Genomic DNA, 15,886 nt, shown 5'->3' with positions numbered 1-15,886 from the left:
ATATGTGCAAACTCCTGGAATAGCCTAGATGATATACAGTAACTCAACCTGGAACCATATTTTAATATAAAATGAGGCATGATAATTGGAGGATAAGAGACTGACCCTAAGTGCATAGCTATTCTCCTGTGTACTACAATTAGATAAACACAAAATTTGTGGGTCAGAAGTCTACCTTATACCAAGCATACCTATAATATAGGCTCTTTATAACCAGAACTACAGTCAATATTATCCAATCTGGTAACCTCAGGAGATAGTGAATGTGGTTTAGGCAAGGGGGATCACAATGTTAAGAAAAAAGGTTAAACACACAAAGATACTCATCAATCACTCATGATGACCAAAAAATATTTTTAAGATTCATGTTGGTGGTTACTGAAAGTTAGGCAAACTTCATAATCATGGGTAATATAAACCAGCATGAGTTTTCATGAAAGGTATGATTTCTTAAAGGTATGTCTTACTTCCTGAAGTTATATATTTTTATTTGGTACCGAACAACATAATCATAATCATGGGTAATATAAACCAGCTTGAGTTTTCATGAAAGGTATGTTTTCTTGAAGGTATGTCTTACTTCCTGAAGTTATACATTTTCATTTGGTACCGAACAACATTTGTATATAGATCACCACAAATAAACAATATAATCAAGGTACTCGTATTTGAGCCTGCAAGAAGATTTTTTTTTTTTTTCTGAGCAAGCAGGGTGTATAATAGGTGAAAATATAAGATAACCATCACACCCTATATAGCTGGTGTACTCACTTCCAGGTGACAACCACGTTGAGCTTGAGTGAGCCTGAGGGGTTGAGATTGACTGTCATGAGCTGTGGGTAAGGAGAGAACAAGTCTTTGGTCTCACACACCTTACTACCAATCTGGACTGTCTTGCCTAATACTCGGACTTCCACAGCCTTCACAACCAGCTGCAATATAAAGCTTTAATTTAATCTACATTTTGGTAGAAAAAATAAATAAATAGATAAAAAATAAATAAATAAAAAATAGAAAATAAAATAAAAATCTTAATTACTGTTAGTGTCAAAAGTCTCACCCATGACAGTCCTGGCAAACTTGAAATATATCCAATAATGAATCTTTGTAACCTATACAAAATTTGCTATTATTCATTAGTATGCAATTTACTCAGCATACTATTCTGTGGCACTAATATCTATATCCTCACACCACCTTTGTGTGTTTAATTAAAAGAAACTTTCAGGTTTGTCCACTTGGCAGTCTTTTATATATAATGACTCTCATAATTTCAATAATTTTTTACTTCCATGACAATTTTTTCCTTTTACATTTTCATTCCGTCTATTCTCATTTTAAATGTGTCTATCATCCTCTTTCCCATTTATTACACATACATTTGTTGGTGTTACAGGTACATTCTATATGCTATTCTTGCATGCAGTTTGATTATGCCCACTTATAAGGTTACACTAAAGAAATAAAAGAAGTATTTACATGTACATGTTCATACCAAAAATCTTTTGTTGTCCCTCCTTAGCTACTTAAGGATTAAGGTTCATCCCTGTCTCCTGCTCACTACTTGGGTCAGAGATAATGCAACAAGACACAGCACTTCTACAACAGGGTCTAACAGCCAAAGCTAATTTACCACCACATGGTGACCCTCCTCCTCCATCTACTCATATTTAGGTGAGATTAATATTTGCAAAGAGGGGCACAGCCAATGAAAATCATCTTCCTGTTGTCTCTGCTGCTCATTTTAAAAACCCATCAACACCTTCACTAGGGATTTCTATCATTTCCTTCTCCATGTCTATAATTCTTCTGAAGTTACCTCTTTCTTGCCTAAATCCAGAAAATGGCCTTTCTTCATTGTTTTCTAATAATCTCCTCATTTCACTGCTCTGCCACCAGATGTCTCATCTGGTCTCCTTTCATTTCCTTCCATTTTCTTTCAATACTAACTATTTTCACTATATTAATCTACCTTGGGCACCCACAAGTGCTCCCCTTTCCCATTCAACACAACCTAGGTATCCTGTTATTGTAGCACTGATGAGAGGTCCCGTTTTTAATATAGTCCCCAGGAGTGCCACTTGTTCATGTGTTGACAGGCTGATGGATGTGTCAATGAAAGTTAAGGCATCAATTATCATCATTATTAATAATTGGTGGTCAAGATACACCAACTGATTGTGTATTTTTTGTAGGAGAGAAGATTACCTGTACTAGAAAAAGGCAAAAGTGGTACCAATCTATAGGGGAAGAAGTAGGAAGGAACCTCTAAATTACAGACCACTATCAATGACCAGAACAATAGCCAATATCTGTGAAAGAACTATGAAAGATAGATGAATAAAATATTTGGAGAATGGAGCTACGAATAAATCAATTTGGATTCAGAAAAGGAAGGTCCCATGTAATAAATCCATTAGTCTTTTATTTCAGAGCAGCTGATGTGTTACATGAAAGAGATTGTTGGAAAGTTTATATACATAGACCTGGAGAGGGCTTTTGATGAGGTACAAAACAAAAGACTAAATGTGGAAGCTGGAAAATGTTGCATAATTCAAAGGAAGAAAAGTAGAATGGATGAAGTACTTCCTGATGGATAAGCAGTGAAGGATTAGATGTAGGATGCTCACCAGTAATGTTTTTGATATGCATCAATGACATGATGGATAGATTAAACACTTATTCTGACTTACTAATGAGCAAAAAATGAAGAGGATAATAAAATATTACAGAAAGATCATATAGTTTACAAATTGAGTTCCACCAGGAGTGAATGATGAGATTTAGTACCAAAAAAATAAAATTTTATGAATGGGCAAAAGCAAGAAATGACTATCATAGAATATACAATCAATTAATTTGTTGCCCCAGGTGTCTTGCAGTAGACCCACAACCCCCAGGTAACCAGCAACAGCCACTAGATTGGCCACTAAGTCACTCAAGGACAAAAATATTTTGTTATTGTCTGGGAATAGCTTGCGTGGGGCAGTGAAAGATGAAGTGTCCAATGTCCTGTGTGTGATGATTGCATCTAGGCCTATTCTGTGCTGGTAAAGTCTTGCTGCTGGATGATGACCTAAATACAAACATGCTAATATGATTCTTGCTTCTTTTGGGGGGGATTTTTCTGTGGAGCTGATGTCTGAGGAGGGTTGGTGGAGTAGGGAGTTTGGTGGTCTGTCTTGTAGAGCATGGTTTCTGATTTAAAATGTGAATGTGTGTGGATGCACTGTATGGTACAGATGGTAGGTTCTTGAATAAGTTTGGTAAGTATGCTGCTGCTTTTTTTTTGTGCTTATGTAATATAATAAGATGGGTGAGTAGGGTCGAGGGCTCTTGCATAGAACTGTGTACCTATTATTTTCATATGATTTCCAATAGGGGAGGATACAGTGAGATGAAATAATCACAAAAGCATTAGGTAAAGTATCTACAGGTCTTGATTATGGATGATCTGTCACTGGAAAAACATTTTAACTGAATACAAGGAGAGACATAAGATGTTAATGAAAATAAAAGTGACATTTCTTTACATTAAGATATAATGAAAAATAGATAGATAAATAAATAAATAAATCTTGTCTACCCCAGATTGAAATATATGATGGAGATGTAATCACCACATGAAGAAAGAAATATATAAGAAGAAGAGAGACTATTTATAGAATCATTAAAGGAATGAAAATCCTAGATAGGAATGATTTATTATAATGGGACAATGGAAAAACAAGAAGACATGAAAAGAAACTCATAAAGGATAACTACAGAAGAGATCTGATCCAAGACCATGGTGAATCATACCTAGGAGTAATAATCAGCAAAGACATGTCACCGGATAAACATATCAATAAAATAGTCTGAGAAACTTTCAACCTACTGGGGTCAGTGAAAGTGGCATTTGACTATTTGGATGAGGAAATAATTAAGAAAATATTAGTTACACTGATAAGACCAAAATTGGAGTACACTGCAACACTATGGACACCCAGTACTAAAAAGAATATAAAGAAATTAGAAAGAATACAAAGAGCAATGACAAAGATGGCACCAACACTCTCTAAATTGACATATGAACAAAGATTGTCCAAATTAGAACTACCAACTCTGGAACAAAGAAGAGAAAGAGGAGATCTACTGACTATTTACAGAATCATGAAACAAATGGAAATCCTAGATAGAGACAATTTATTAAAGTGGGGTAATAGAAAAACAAGAGGACATGAAAAGAAACTCAAAAAGGAGAATTATAGAAGAGATCTGAAAAAGAATAGCTTCTTTCATAGAGTGGTGGATACCTGGAATAAATTAGATAAGGCAACAGTGTGTGCAAACACTATTCAAGAATTTAAGAACAAACTTGATGCTGAAAGATACCAAGACAGGTCACCACGAGCATAGCTCTGTTCCCATATAATACAACTAGGTAATCTAGGTATGTATGTATATATATATATATATATATATAAATATATATATATAGATATATATATATATAAATATATATATATATATATGTATATATACATATATACATATATATATGTATATATGGGGTGGGGTAGTATGTGTGAGTAAATTTTGACGCAGCCCGAAGGGATTTCTCCCCGTCCTCTCCTTATATGCAAGGGGGGACGGAGAGGGGGGGTCGCCGATTAAATGAAGCGGCCTTGCTGTGGATGTGCTGTGTCTTGCGACACTGCTTCTGACCCAGGGCGGTGGGCAGGGTGCAGGGATGACCCGTCATCCAGGAGGTGCTCAGATGAGAGGGAGGGTGGGAGGGGGTGTGGAGTGTATTTAGGGATGAAATGGGTGGGAGTGTTTTTATGCCTTTCCCTTTTTGGCTACCTCCCTTGGAAGGGGGAAAAAGCCTTGGTGTATGTATGTATGTATGTATATATATACATATATAAATATATATATATATATATATATATATACATATATATATATATACATATACATACATGATACATATATATACATATATATATATACATATATAAAGATATATATATACATATATATAAAAATATATATATACATATACACATATATAAAGATATATATATATATATATATACATATGAAAGGTGTAGTGCCGAGGTAAACATAGGAAACTATTGGAGATCTATTACTCTGCTACATATGCAGTATGGTCTTAGAAATAAACCTGTATGGAAGTGTCAGTTGCTGACAAGTATATTGAAATAAACACCATGTAAGGACGAAGCCTTTATTAGTACGATGTTTCGCTTATTAGTTTTTTCAAGTACATCTACTTGAAAAACCCGCAACAAGTGAAACATCATACTAATAAAGGCTCTGTCCTCACATGACATTTATTTCAATAGAAACCTATGATTACTCCACACTTTATCCTATTGTTATGAGCAGAGTCGTAGTGAATGATGTCATCTTTGTGTCACAAGCTTCTTTCTAAGTGCTTACTGCATGTGTAGTGAAGAGCTTCTTGAGGATGAGATAGGGTATATTTTTAAAATTTTCACCAAACTCTGTTATCCAGAAGGGTTTATCAAAATGCTGAATTCTTTGGGACTGATCATAGTTACCAGCATAACTCATGAACATCAACTCCAGCTATTTGGGAATGTGGGACGTGTCCTAATATTGATCCTAATCAAGGGTTGTCTCCACAAGAGACAACCATATATGGAGGAGACAAAGGGGACACCCACAGAATTCATGTCTGGGGCAAGTTAATCAAACTTATCGAGAGTTGTTTAGAGTGGGAAAGGTGGCTGTATGGGAGCTTACTCGGACAGATTGTGAGGGCTGCCACCGGCGTATGCCCCAATTGTTGTTGATGATTATGCTCCCATGTGAAACATGGCAAAATAAATTCCAAATTACATTAGTATGAATATACAAGGGACTCCTAGTAATTTATTATGCAGTTTTAGCACAAGAAGGGTAGGGAGCAAATCAATATGATTTGTCTAATGGGACAACTACGCACTCTAGCTGATTTTTTGGTCTTGTACACATAATTCCTATCTTAATTGTAAATATAGCAATAAAGTAACCACTCATGATAAACATGTCAAAAGTTACCATTTCTCCAATTAGGGCCTTCATTACTGTGCGCTGACTGTCCCATGTTTGGCTGTTGTCCTTGCATACACGACCACGAGACTTCCACTTCTGAGTACCGTGCTTCAAGCTGACTTCAAACACATCCCCTGGGCAAAGGCGTGCAAATCCTTGGATTCCTGAGGAAAGGAAAAAAGTATTAAATACTATTGTCTGTTATTAAATACTACTATTTGGTTCCCTCCTGACAGTTTTTTGTTTAACATATGCTAAAACTTGGTTATCAAGAAACTTATGTTAACATTATTCTCTGTTGCTAAGTCAATTCAGCAATCCAGCAAGACACACCACATCCTTGCTGTGGATGTGTTGTGTCTTGCTGCATTACCTCTGACCTGTCATCCAAAAGGACCCATGATGAGAGGGAGGGAGGGGTGGTGGATGTGGGTGGGGATAAAGTGGGTGGGAGTGGGTACTTTGGGTACCTCCCTGGTAAGGGGGAAAAAACCCTTGGTATATGTATGTAGGCAAAGTCAATATTCATAGCTTGCAAGAATAATGTTTGTTAGCAACATCAATGAGCATAATTGTAAATTATGCACATAAACTAGGAAAAAAAGGCAGTGATAAAATCAATAAGTTTCCAGAGATAGTTAAATCCTGCCAGAGAAAGATATACTTTAATCCTTGGTGGAAAGCATATAATAAACTACATGAATGGTGTATACACACACACACACACACACACACACTTTCAACGAACGGACGGCTTGAAGAACGTTCTGAAGAAAAGTGCCGATTGTGGATCCCAACGCAAAGAGAAGTACCTTTTTGTATTTGCAGGGTGGGGGGAAATTGCTCGTGGGGCAGTAGGTAAGTAGGAAAAGAGGAGAAGGGGAGGGATTGCTGGGGAAATGGAAGGAAATGAGGATGTGGAGGACTTGGCCCAAGCAGACAAGCGTAAGGTCAACATGAAACGACCACCGGACCAGCTCAGTGATGACGAAATGGCAAATAAAAATGTAAAGATTAGAAGTATAGAGAGGAGCAATACAGTAGAAAGTGACGAGAATATGTTCCAGGGATTTAAAGTGGGTGGGGGGGAAACCCCCCCCCCCCCGACTGATAAGACTAGAGGAGAGAGTTGATAAGGTGATCGAGGACTTGGAACGTAAGTTAGGTAATGTTGACAGTATGATACGAAGAATTGAAAAATTGGAAGAACTAGAGACGGCGAACAAAAACTTAACTAAGGAAATTGAAGAATTAAAACAACAGTTAAAAGAAGTAAAAAATGAGAATAAAGTCTTAAAGGAGAATAATATGGAGAACAAGGAGGGTTGGAAAAAAATTCAGGAAAATAGCAAGGTTGCATTCACTGACATAATCAGACAGCAAATGAATGAACAAACTGAAAACTCAGTTATTAAAGTGATGAGACAGAAGGAGAATATAGTAAGAGACTTAGCAGACAAAAAGAAATGTATAATTATATTAGGAATGGAAGAGAAACACAACACAGATAGAACCACAAGAATCAAAGAGGAAAATGAAAAAGTAAGCCAATTATTAGAATCAGTTCAGGAAGATGAACCAGAAATTATGAAACAAATCGAAGAGAAATTTAGACTCGGAAAGTATAGCACAGACAAGACCAGACCAATTAAGATTAAATTCAAGTCACAAACAACGGCAGAGAATATCTTATCCAAAACAGGGAAACTAGCAACAAGTGAACAATACAAAAAGATATGGATAAAAAGAGAAATGAATAAAGAGGAAAGAGAGGAAGAAAAGCAGAAAAGACTGGAAGCTAAGGAAAAAAAACGAGAACAGAACGGAGTCAGAGAAAGAGAGATTCTATTGGAGAGTAGTGAACATGAAACTAAGGAAGTTCGACATACAAAAGAAAAACATAAGGGAAACAGAGAACACAATGGAAGTGGCAGAAAACTAAGAGTGTCTTACACAAATATAGATGGATTAATAACAGGATTGAATGAGCTGAATGATTATTTGAAGGAAAAAGAACCGGACATAATGGGAATTGTAGAAACAAAATTAAAAGGCCCACTACCACCCAACAGTGTAGGACATGATGCATACAATTATTGGATTAGAAACAGAGAGAAAAAGCAAGGGGGTGGAGTTATGTTCCTGACTAAGAAGGATATAAACGTGAAAGGTGTCATATATGGAAAGAATACAGTAGAGATGATTATGATAGAAGTAGAAGACAGAGATAAGAAGAGCAGAAAATTTGTAATAAATTATGTGCCTCCAAAAACAGCCTCATGGGAGGAGAGTGAACATAAAAGTATGTTAGAGGACACAAAGATAACATTAAATAAAATAATGGAAGATGGAGGAAGAATAGTTATGATGGGCGACTTTAATTGCAAAGAAATCTGCTAGGAAGAAATGACAGTAAAGGGTGGAGACGACTCATGGGGAAACGCTCTACTTGAGATGATTATTGACCACACAATGACACAATGGATACAAGAGAACACTAGGTATGGAAATGAAGAAGAACCATCGAGACTAGACTTATTAATTACATCTGAACCTAGAATAGTGGACAAGATTGAATATAAAACACCAATAGGTAAAAGTGACCACATATTGATTGAACTGGAACTTAATGAAGAAAAATATATGAAAAGAAATGAACAATATAGAAAAGGAAGAATGATGTATGAAAAAACAAACTTTGATAAAATAAGAGAATTCTTCCAACAAGAAAACTGGGAAGAAATATACAAAGAAGAAACATCAGTGGAAGAGAAATGGAATATTTTAACAAAAATTTACAAAAAAGGAGTGGAAAAGTATGTCCCAAGACAAAAACAAGAAAAAGAATATGTAAAATGCTGGTACAACAAAAGTTGTAGGGAGTTAAAAGACAAAAGAGACAAAGCCTGGACCAGATGGAAAAAAGACAGAAAACCTGAAAAATGGAAAATATATACCAGTTATAGAAATGAATATGTACAAACGTGCAGAGAGGAAAAGAGAAAATATGAAAAAGACGTCATAGAAAAATGTAAAGATCAACCAAAACTATTCTACAGATTTGTAAACAATAAACTGAAAAACAAACAGGACTTGGAGAAACTAAGACAAGGGGGAGTTGAATACACTGAGGAAATGGAAATGGCGGAAATTATGAACAAACATTTTAAATCAGTGTTTACAAGGGAGAACATACAACCTGAAGAGATTGAATGGAAAGAGAAAATCCCCCCTATACAAAAAATAGAAGTATCAAAGAATGAAATATTGATACACTTGAGTAATCTTGATGTCAGAAAATCACATGGACCAGATGAAATAGCAAACTGGATTCTGAAAGAATGCAAGAATGAACTGGCAGACAAAATACATAGCATAATAAGCAGTTCCTTGAAAGAAGGAAAAGTTCCAGAAGATTGGAAAAAAGCAAATATAGTACCTATATATAAAGGAGGAAATAAAGAAGACCCTACCAACTATAGACCAGTCTCTCTAACAAGTACAATAGCAAAAATTTGTGAAAGAATTATCAAAAATAGATGGGTAAAATACTTGGAAAAAAACAACGTACTAAATCCAAGGCAATTTGGATTCAGACAAGGACGATCATGCGTCACCAATTTAATATGTTTCTATTCAAGGCTAATAGATATAATACAAGAAAGAGATGGATGGGCTGATTGTGCATTTCTAGACCTAAAGAAAGCTTTTGACAAAGTACCACATAAGAAGTTGCTTAAGAAACTAGAATCTGAAGGAGGAATACAAGGTAAATTACTAAATTGGATGGAAGACTTTTTGCAAGAAAGAAAAATGAGAGTAGTGATAAGAAACCAGCACTCAAAATGGAATGAAGTAATAAGCGGTGTCCCGCAGGGAACAGTCCTGGCCCCAATAATGTTTGCTATATATATTAATGATATGGATGAAGGAATTGAAAGCTATATGAGCTTTTTTGCAGACGATGCAAAACTACTGAAAAGAGTGAAAACTGAAGAAGATTGTGAATCACTACAGAGAGATCTAAATAAAGTACAGGAATGGAGTAGGAAGTGGGAGATGGAGTTCAACACAAAAAAGTGTAGTATAATGGAATTTGGAAAAAGCAAAAACAGAATAACAGGATCATATAATTTGGGAGAAGAAGGAATAAAAAAAGTAGAAAATGAGAAGGACCTGGGAGTCATTGTTATGAATAATATGTCACCTGAAAAACATATAAATAAGATTTTTGGAGAAACTTATAATTTAATAAGAACAATCAAAGTGGCATTTACATACCTGGATGAAGAAATGGTGAGGAAAATCCTAATCACCCTGATAAGACCAAGATTAGAATATGCAGCAACAATATGGTCACCAAGTACAAAAAAATGTATAAAAAAACTTGAAAGAATACAAAGAGCAATTACAAAACTGGCACCAACACTCTCAAAACTATCATATGAAGAGAGACTACAAAAACTTGAACTACAGACACTAGAGCAAAGAAGAGAGGAGATTTGATAGCTATTTACAGAATCATGAAAGGCATAGAAATTACTGATAGAGAGAATCTGATAAAATGGGATGACAGAAATACAAGAGGACACGGAAAGAAAATAAAAAAAGACAGCTATAGAAGAGATCTGAAAAAGAACAGCTTTCCACACAGAGTAATAGACAGTTGGAACAAGTTAGATGAGAAAGTGGTGTGTGCAAAAACAATACATGAATTTAAAAATTGTTTAGATAAAATGAGAAATGAAGACGGGTCCCCACGAGCATAGCTCCCCTTCCCGTAAAATACAACTAGGTAAATACAACTAGGTAAATACACACACATATATATATATATATATATATATATATATATATATATATACATATATATATATATATATATATATATATATATATATACTTATATTTTGCAGTATTTCACAAATGACACGTGAATATAATTTGTAGAAAAAACACTGGTAAATAAGAAACGTAGTCCGAACGTTTTCGTCTATTTAAGACATCATCAAGGGAATACAGTAAAGGAAATACAGACAGTAAATATACAGAAGTATTTTAGGGAACACGGAAATATATGACACACAAGCCTGAGAAAATTACTAACAGTCCTCAGGTCACAGATGGACCAAATGTCCGGGCAGGAAAACATGAATCAATTTTCTTTGAGATAAAATTATCCAGCCTGTACACACAAGCTTAGATTGGTGTTTTGATTCAATTATGTTCCTTTCAGTAAAGGAAATACGAGAGGTTATTTTATTAGAATTTTTCCAGTCAATTATATGATCTTGGTCCCTCACATGAACGAAAATACCACTAGACATTTGACCACTTCTCACACTATTTATGTTGCTTTATTCTTGTTTGTAAATCTTTGCCAGTTTATCCGATGTAAAATTTTTGGCATTGCAGACAACACATAGCACCTTCAGTGTTATGTGGAGAATTTTCAATAATTATATTTCTAATAGTACTATTGTTCTTAAAGACTACATTCATATTGAATTCCTTAAATACAGTGTGAGAAGTGGTCAAATGTCTAGTGGTATTTTCGTTCATGTGAGGGACCAAGATCATATAATTGACTGGAAAAATGCTAATAAAATAACCTCTTGTAGTTCTTTTACTGAAAGGAACATAATTGAATCTAGCCATATAAAACAAACTTTTGACTAAAATATCAATCTAATCTTGTGTATGTATAGGCTGGATAATTTTATTTCAAAGAAAATTGTTTCATGTTTTCCTGCCCGGACGCGATTTTTTTTCCCCTACGAGACTTGCGAACCCAATATGAACCCATTTGCATACAGCCAATCAGAACGCACCTGACTCTCATACGTCAGGCATCATACGCGTGCATGTGGTATTTGTTTACGTTTCGGATGAATAGGGGAAGCCGTCATAGCAGAAATTTAAAAACATTTTTCATGTGCAGAATTATCATATCATTCCCCTTTAGGACTAACTACCGACGTAATTATGGTTAAATTGTTTTTTAGTCACTTGGAGAGCGGTCCTTTGGATTGTTTACATAGTAGCGTCACTGTCACCTTGTTACCATGCTAGGGCGTGAAAGTTTGGGTTGTACACGTCCGTTCGGGACTTTTCGTACTCACTTTGGCTGCTCGTGCCAAACGTATTTCTACAACACACATAGAAATGTATAAATAGCGTGATATATCGTGAGACTTGCGGACCCCAATATGAACTCGTTTGCATACAGCCAATCAGAACGCACCGGACTCGCAAGTTCACTCAACTTGATTCCAAACATTGAAAATGGCGGTGAAAAACAACTTTCGATTGTGTTCGCATTCTGATCGCCCTGTTATTGATTCTAAACTACAACTTTGTTTAGCATAAAGAAATCTCCTTCAGTAATTCCAGTCATGAGTTCATATTGGGGTCCGCAAGTCTCACGATATATCACGCTAATTATATATTTCTATGTGTGTTGTAGAAAGAGAAATACGTTTAGCACGAGCAGCCAAAGTGAGTACGAAAAGTCCCGAACGGACGTGTACACCCAAACTTTCACGCCCTAGCAAGCATGGCAACAAGGTGACGGTGATGCTACTATATAAACAATCCAAAGGACTCCAAGTGACTTAAAAACCATTTATCCATAATTACGTCGGTAGTTAGTCCTAAAGGGGAATGATATGATAATTCTGCACATTAATTTTTTTTTTTTTTTTTTTTTTTTTAATTTCTGCTAAGACGGCTTCCCCACTTCCCCCTATTCATCAGAAACGTAAACAAATACCACGTGCACGCGTATGATGCATGACGTATGAGAGTCAGGTGCGTTCTGATTGGCTGTATGCAAATGAGTTCATATTGGGGCCCGCAAGTCTCGTGGGGGGAAAAAATCGCTGCCCGGACATTTGGTCCATCTGTGACCTGAGGACTGTTGGTAATTTTCTCAGGCTTGTGTGTCATATCTTTCCGTGTTCCCTAAAATATTTCTGTATATATACGGTCTGTATTTCCTTTACTGTATTCCCTTGATGATGTCTTAAATAGACGAAAACGTTCGGACTACGTTTCTTATTTACCAGTGGTTTTTCTACACACACACACACACACACACATATATATATATATATATATATATATATATATATATATATATATATATATACACATTTACAGAAAACTACAAAGGAAAATAATAAAGTATGGACTACTGGGACCGGAAACAGCCCGACTTTCCAGTTACTTGATATTCACTCTTAACAGAAACAAAAATCAAATCAAATGCATAGGTATTTACCTAGTTGCATTTTACGGGAAGAGAGCTACGATCATAGTGACCCGCTTTTGTATCGTTCCGCATCAAGTTTGTTCTTAAAATCTTGCATAGTTTTAGCACTGACTGTTTCCTCATTCAGTTTGTTCCTGATATCTATCACTCTGTGTGGGAATCTATTCTTTTTCAGATCTCTTCTGTAACTGTCCTTCTAGTTTCTTCTGTAACTGTCCTTCTTAAGTTTCTTCTCGTGTCCTCTTCTGTCCTACTTTAGCAAGTCCTCTCTATCAAGAATTTCCATCCCTTTCATAATTCTGTAGATGGTAAGCAAATCACCTCTTTCTCTTCTTTGTTCCAGGGTTGGTAGATTTAGTTTATCCAATCTTTGTTCGTATGTTAAATTAGAGAGTGTTGGTGCCGTCCTTGTCATTGCTCTTTAAATTCTTTCTAGTTTCTTTATGTTTTTTTTTTTAACTAGGTATCCATAGTGTCGCAACATATTCAAATTTTGGTCTTATCAGTGAAACTAATATTTTCTTTACCATTTCTTCATCCATGTAATCAAAGACTACTTTCATTGATCTTAGTTAAAACTTTCTCCAACTAATTTGTTGACATGTTTGTCTGATGTCATGTCATTAGAGATAGTTACTTCTAGGTCCCTTTCCGAGTTGACTTTTTAATTTCCTTTGTACCAAATCTATATTAATCTGATATTCAATTTTTGCTTTTTCCAAATTCCATTATGCTACATTTCTTAATTGACGAGTTAAACACCATATGAGGACGAAGCCTTTATTTGTACGACGTTTCGCTTATTACAGCTTTTTCAAGTACCAGTTGAGATACAAATGCTTGAGATTAAAAGGGGAAAGGAGGGAACGGGGAGAGAAAAGGGGGGGGGAAGGAAGAGGAGGAGAAGGGGGGAATTGAACACTGGGAAAGGATGAGAATGTGGCCCAAACGTCCGTGGATGAGATGTCCACAAAGGGTGGTTTAGATATTTAAAATTTTGCTGGCCATGGGTATTAGGGGAATCATGTGAGGCGAGATGTTAAACATGCCCCTGTTTTGTTCAATAGTGTTCGTTCCTTGAATGATTGCTGCTTCTAAACACTTCCTGCGGATTTTGTCTGGTTCTCGTATCAGCATTCTTCCAGTCCATAAGATGGTTTTCTTTGTTTCTATGTGTCACACATGCATTGGTGGTGACATCATGCCTGACGTCGTACCGGTGTTCACGTATTCGTGTATTCAGGTCGCGTGACGTTTCTCCGATGTAAACTGTATCACATCCTGAACACAGAATACGATAAACACCGGGTTTGGTGCCCGGTGTCTGGTTGTTGTGTATTTTCGTCTTCGTGATGTCTTTTATCGTTCTGCTCGTCTGGCACACTACTTCCAAGTTGGTTCTTCTTAAAAGATGTGTCAGGTTCTTAAAAGAACAACCATCTTTTGTTGTATCAACACTTTATATATATATATATATATGTATATATATATATATATGTATATATATATATATATATATATTTTTTTTTTTTTTTTGTCTTGGAACATACTTTTTCACTCCTTCCTTATAAATTATTGTCAAAATATTCCACTTCTCTTCTACTGTTGTTTTCTCTTTGTATATCCTTTCCCAGTCTGCTTTAAAAAAAATCCTCATTTTATAAAAATTTGTTTTTCCACATATCATTCTTCCCTTTCTATATTGTTAATTTTTTTTCTCATGTATTTTTCTTCATTTAGTTCCAGTTCTACTAATATGTGGTCACTTTTATTTTGTGGTGTCTTACATTCTATCTTGTCCACTATTTCAGGTTATGATGTGATTATTAGGTCTAGTCTCAATGGTTCTTCCTCATTTCTATACCTAGTATTCTCTTCTATCCATTGTGTCATTGTATGTTCTATAATTATATCAAGTAGTACATTTCCCCATAGGTCGTCTCCGGGGTTCGGAAGAAAGCCCCACCGAAAAAAAACAACAACGGAAAAAAAAAAAAATGCCTAGGAAAAAAGACCCACTTAGGAAATTCTCTGACGGAATAAAGCCCCACCTTGAAAATACCCAGGCGGAAAAAAGCCCCAAATTCTAGAAAACAAGATAACAATTTAAAAATAAAACTATGTGTTTATTGCTTAAAAGATAAGTTTACTTGACACTATATGAAAATAATACAATATACTAAATATTAATAAAACAATCGGAAATTACTTCAATTCAATACAAATGATACATGACAATAGAAAATCAATGATATAATTGAGACTAGCTACGCAGTATAAAGCATAAAAGTATTAAGTATAAAATAATACAAAGTCAGCACCAGTTTACATATTAAATGAAAATACTACAATTTACTAAATATTATGAATAGCAGATTTTTAGTATAGAAAAATACAAAGTTAACACTAAGTTATGAAATAGTACATTTGAAAGTTAGCACTACTTTAAATAAATCTAAATCGAATTAAAAGCGGATGCAGTGGGCACAGCCTTTAAGAAACGCTTCAATGTCTTTCTGGCCTGCTTCGAAGTCTTTGCAGAGAGTG

At 35.3% G+C, this 15,886-nt stretch overlaps 1 protein-coding gene across 9 annotated transcripts in view; it reads right to left on the bottom strand.

Moving 5' to 3' along the window:
* The window catches only part of LOC143030920 (rho family-interacting cell polarization regulator 2-like), a 276,625-nt gene that overhangs the window by 109,841 nt on the left and 150,898 nt on the right, over nucleotides 1-15,886 (bottom strand). For all 9 annotated transcript variants that reach the window (XR_012966948.1, XR_012966950.1, XR_012966949.1 and 6 more), the window contains 2 exons: nucleotides 6,073-6,230; nucleotides 772-932 (listed from right to left, as the gene is read on the bottom strand). Coding sequence is in view for 6 of the 9 variants with exons in the window: in XM_076194178.1 (XP_076050293.1) it covers nucleotides 772-932; nucleotides 6,073-6,230 (319 nt within the window). In the remaining 3 variants the exon portion in view is untranslated. The remainder of the gene's footprint in view (nucleotides 1-771; nucleotides 933-6,072; nucleotides 6,231-15,886) is intronic.

This window comes from Oratosquilla oratoria, chromosome 12 (assembly GCF_046742065.1).
Source record: "Oratosquilla oratoria isolate Oo_2021 chromosome 12, ASM4674206v1, whole genome shotgun sequence".
In the NCBI taxonomy this organism is placed as follows: Eukaryota; Metazoa; Arthropoda; class Malacostraca; order Stomatopoda; family Squillidae; genus Oratosquilla; species Oratosquilla oratoria.
Note: the sequence above shows the minus strand (reverse complement) of the source record. Positions and strands in the feature narration are given on the sequence as shown.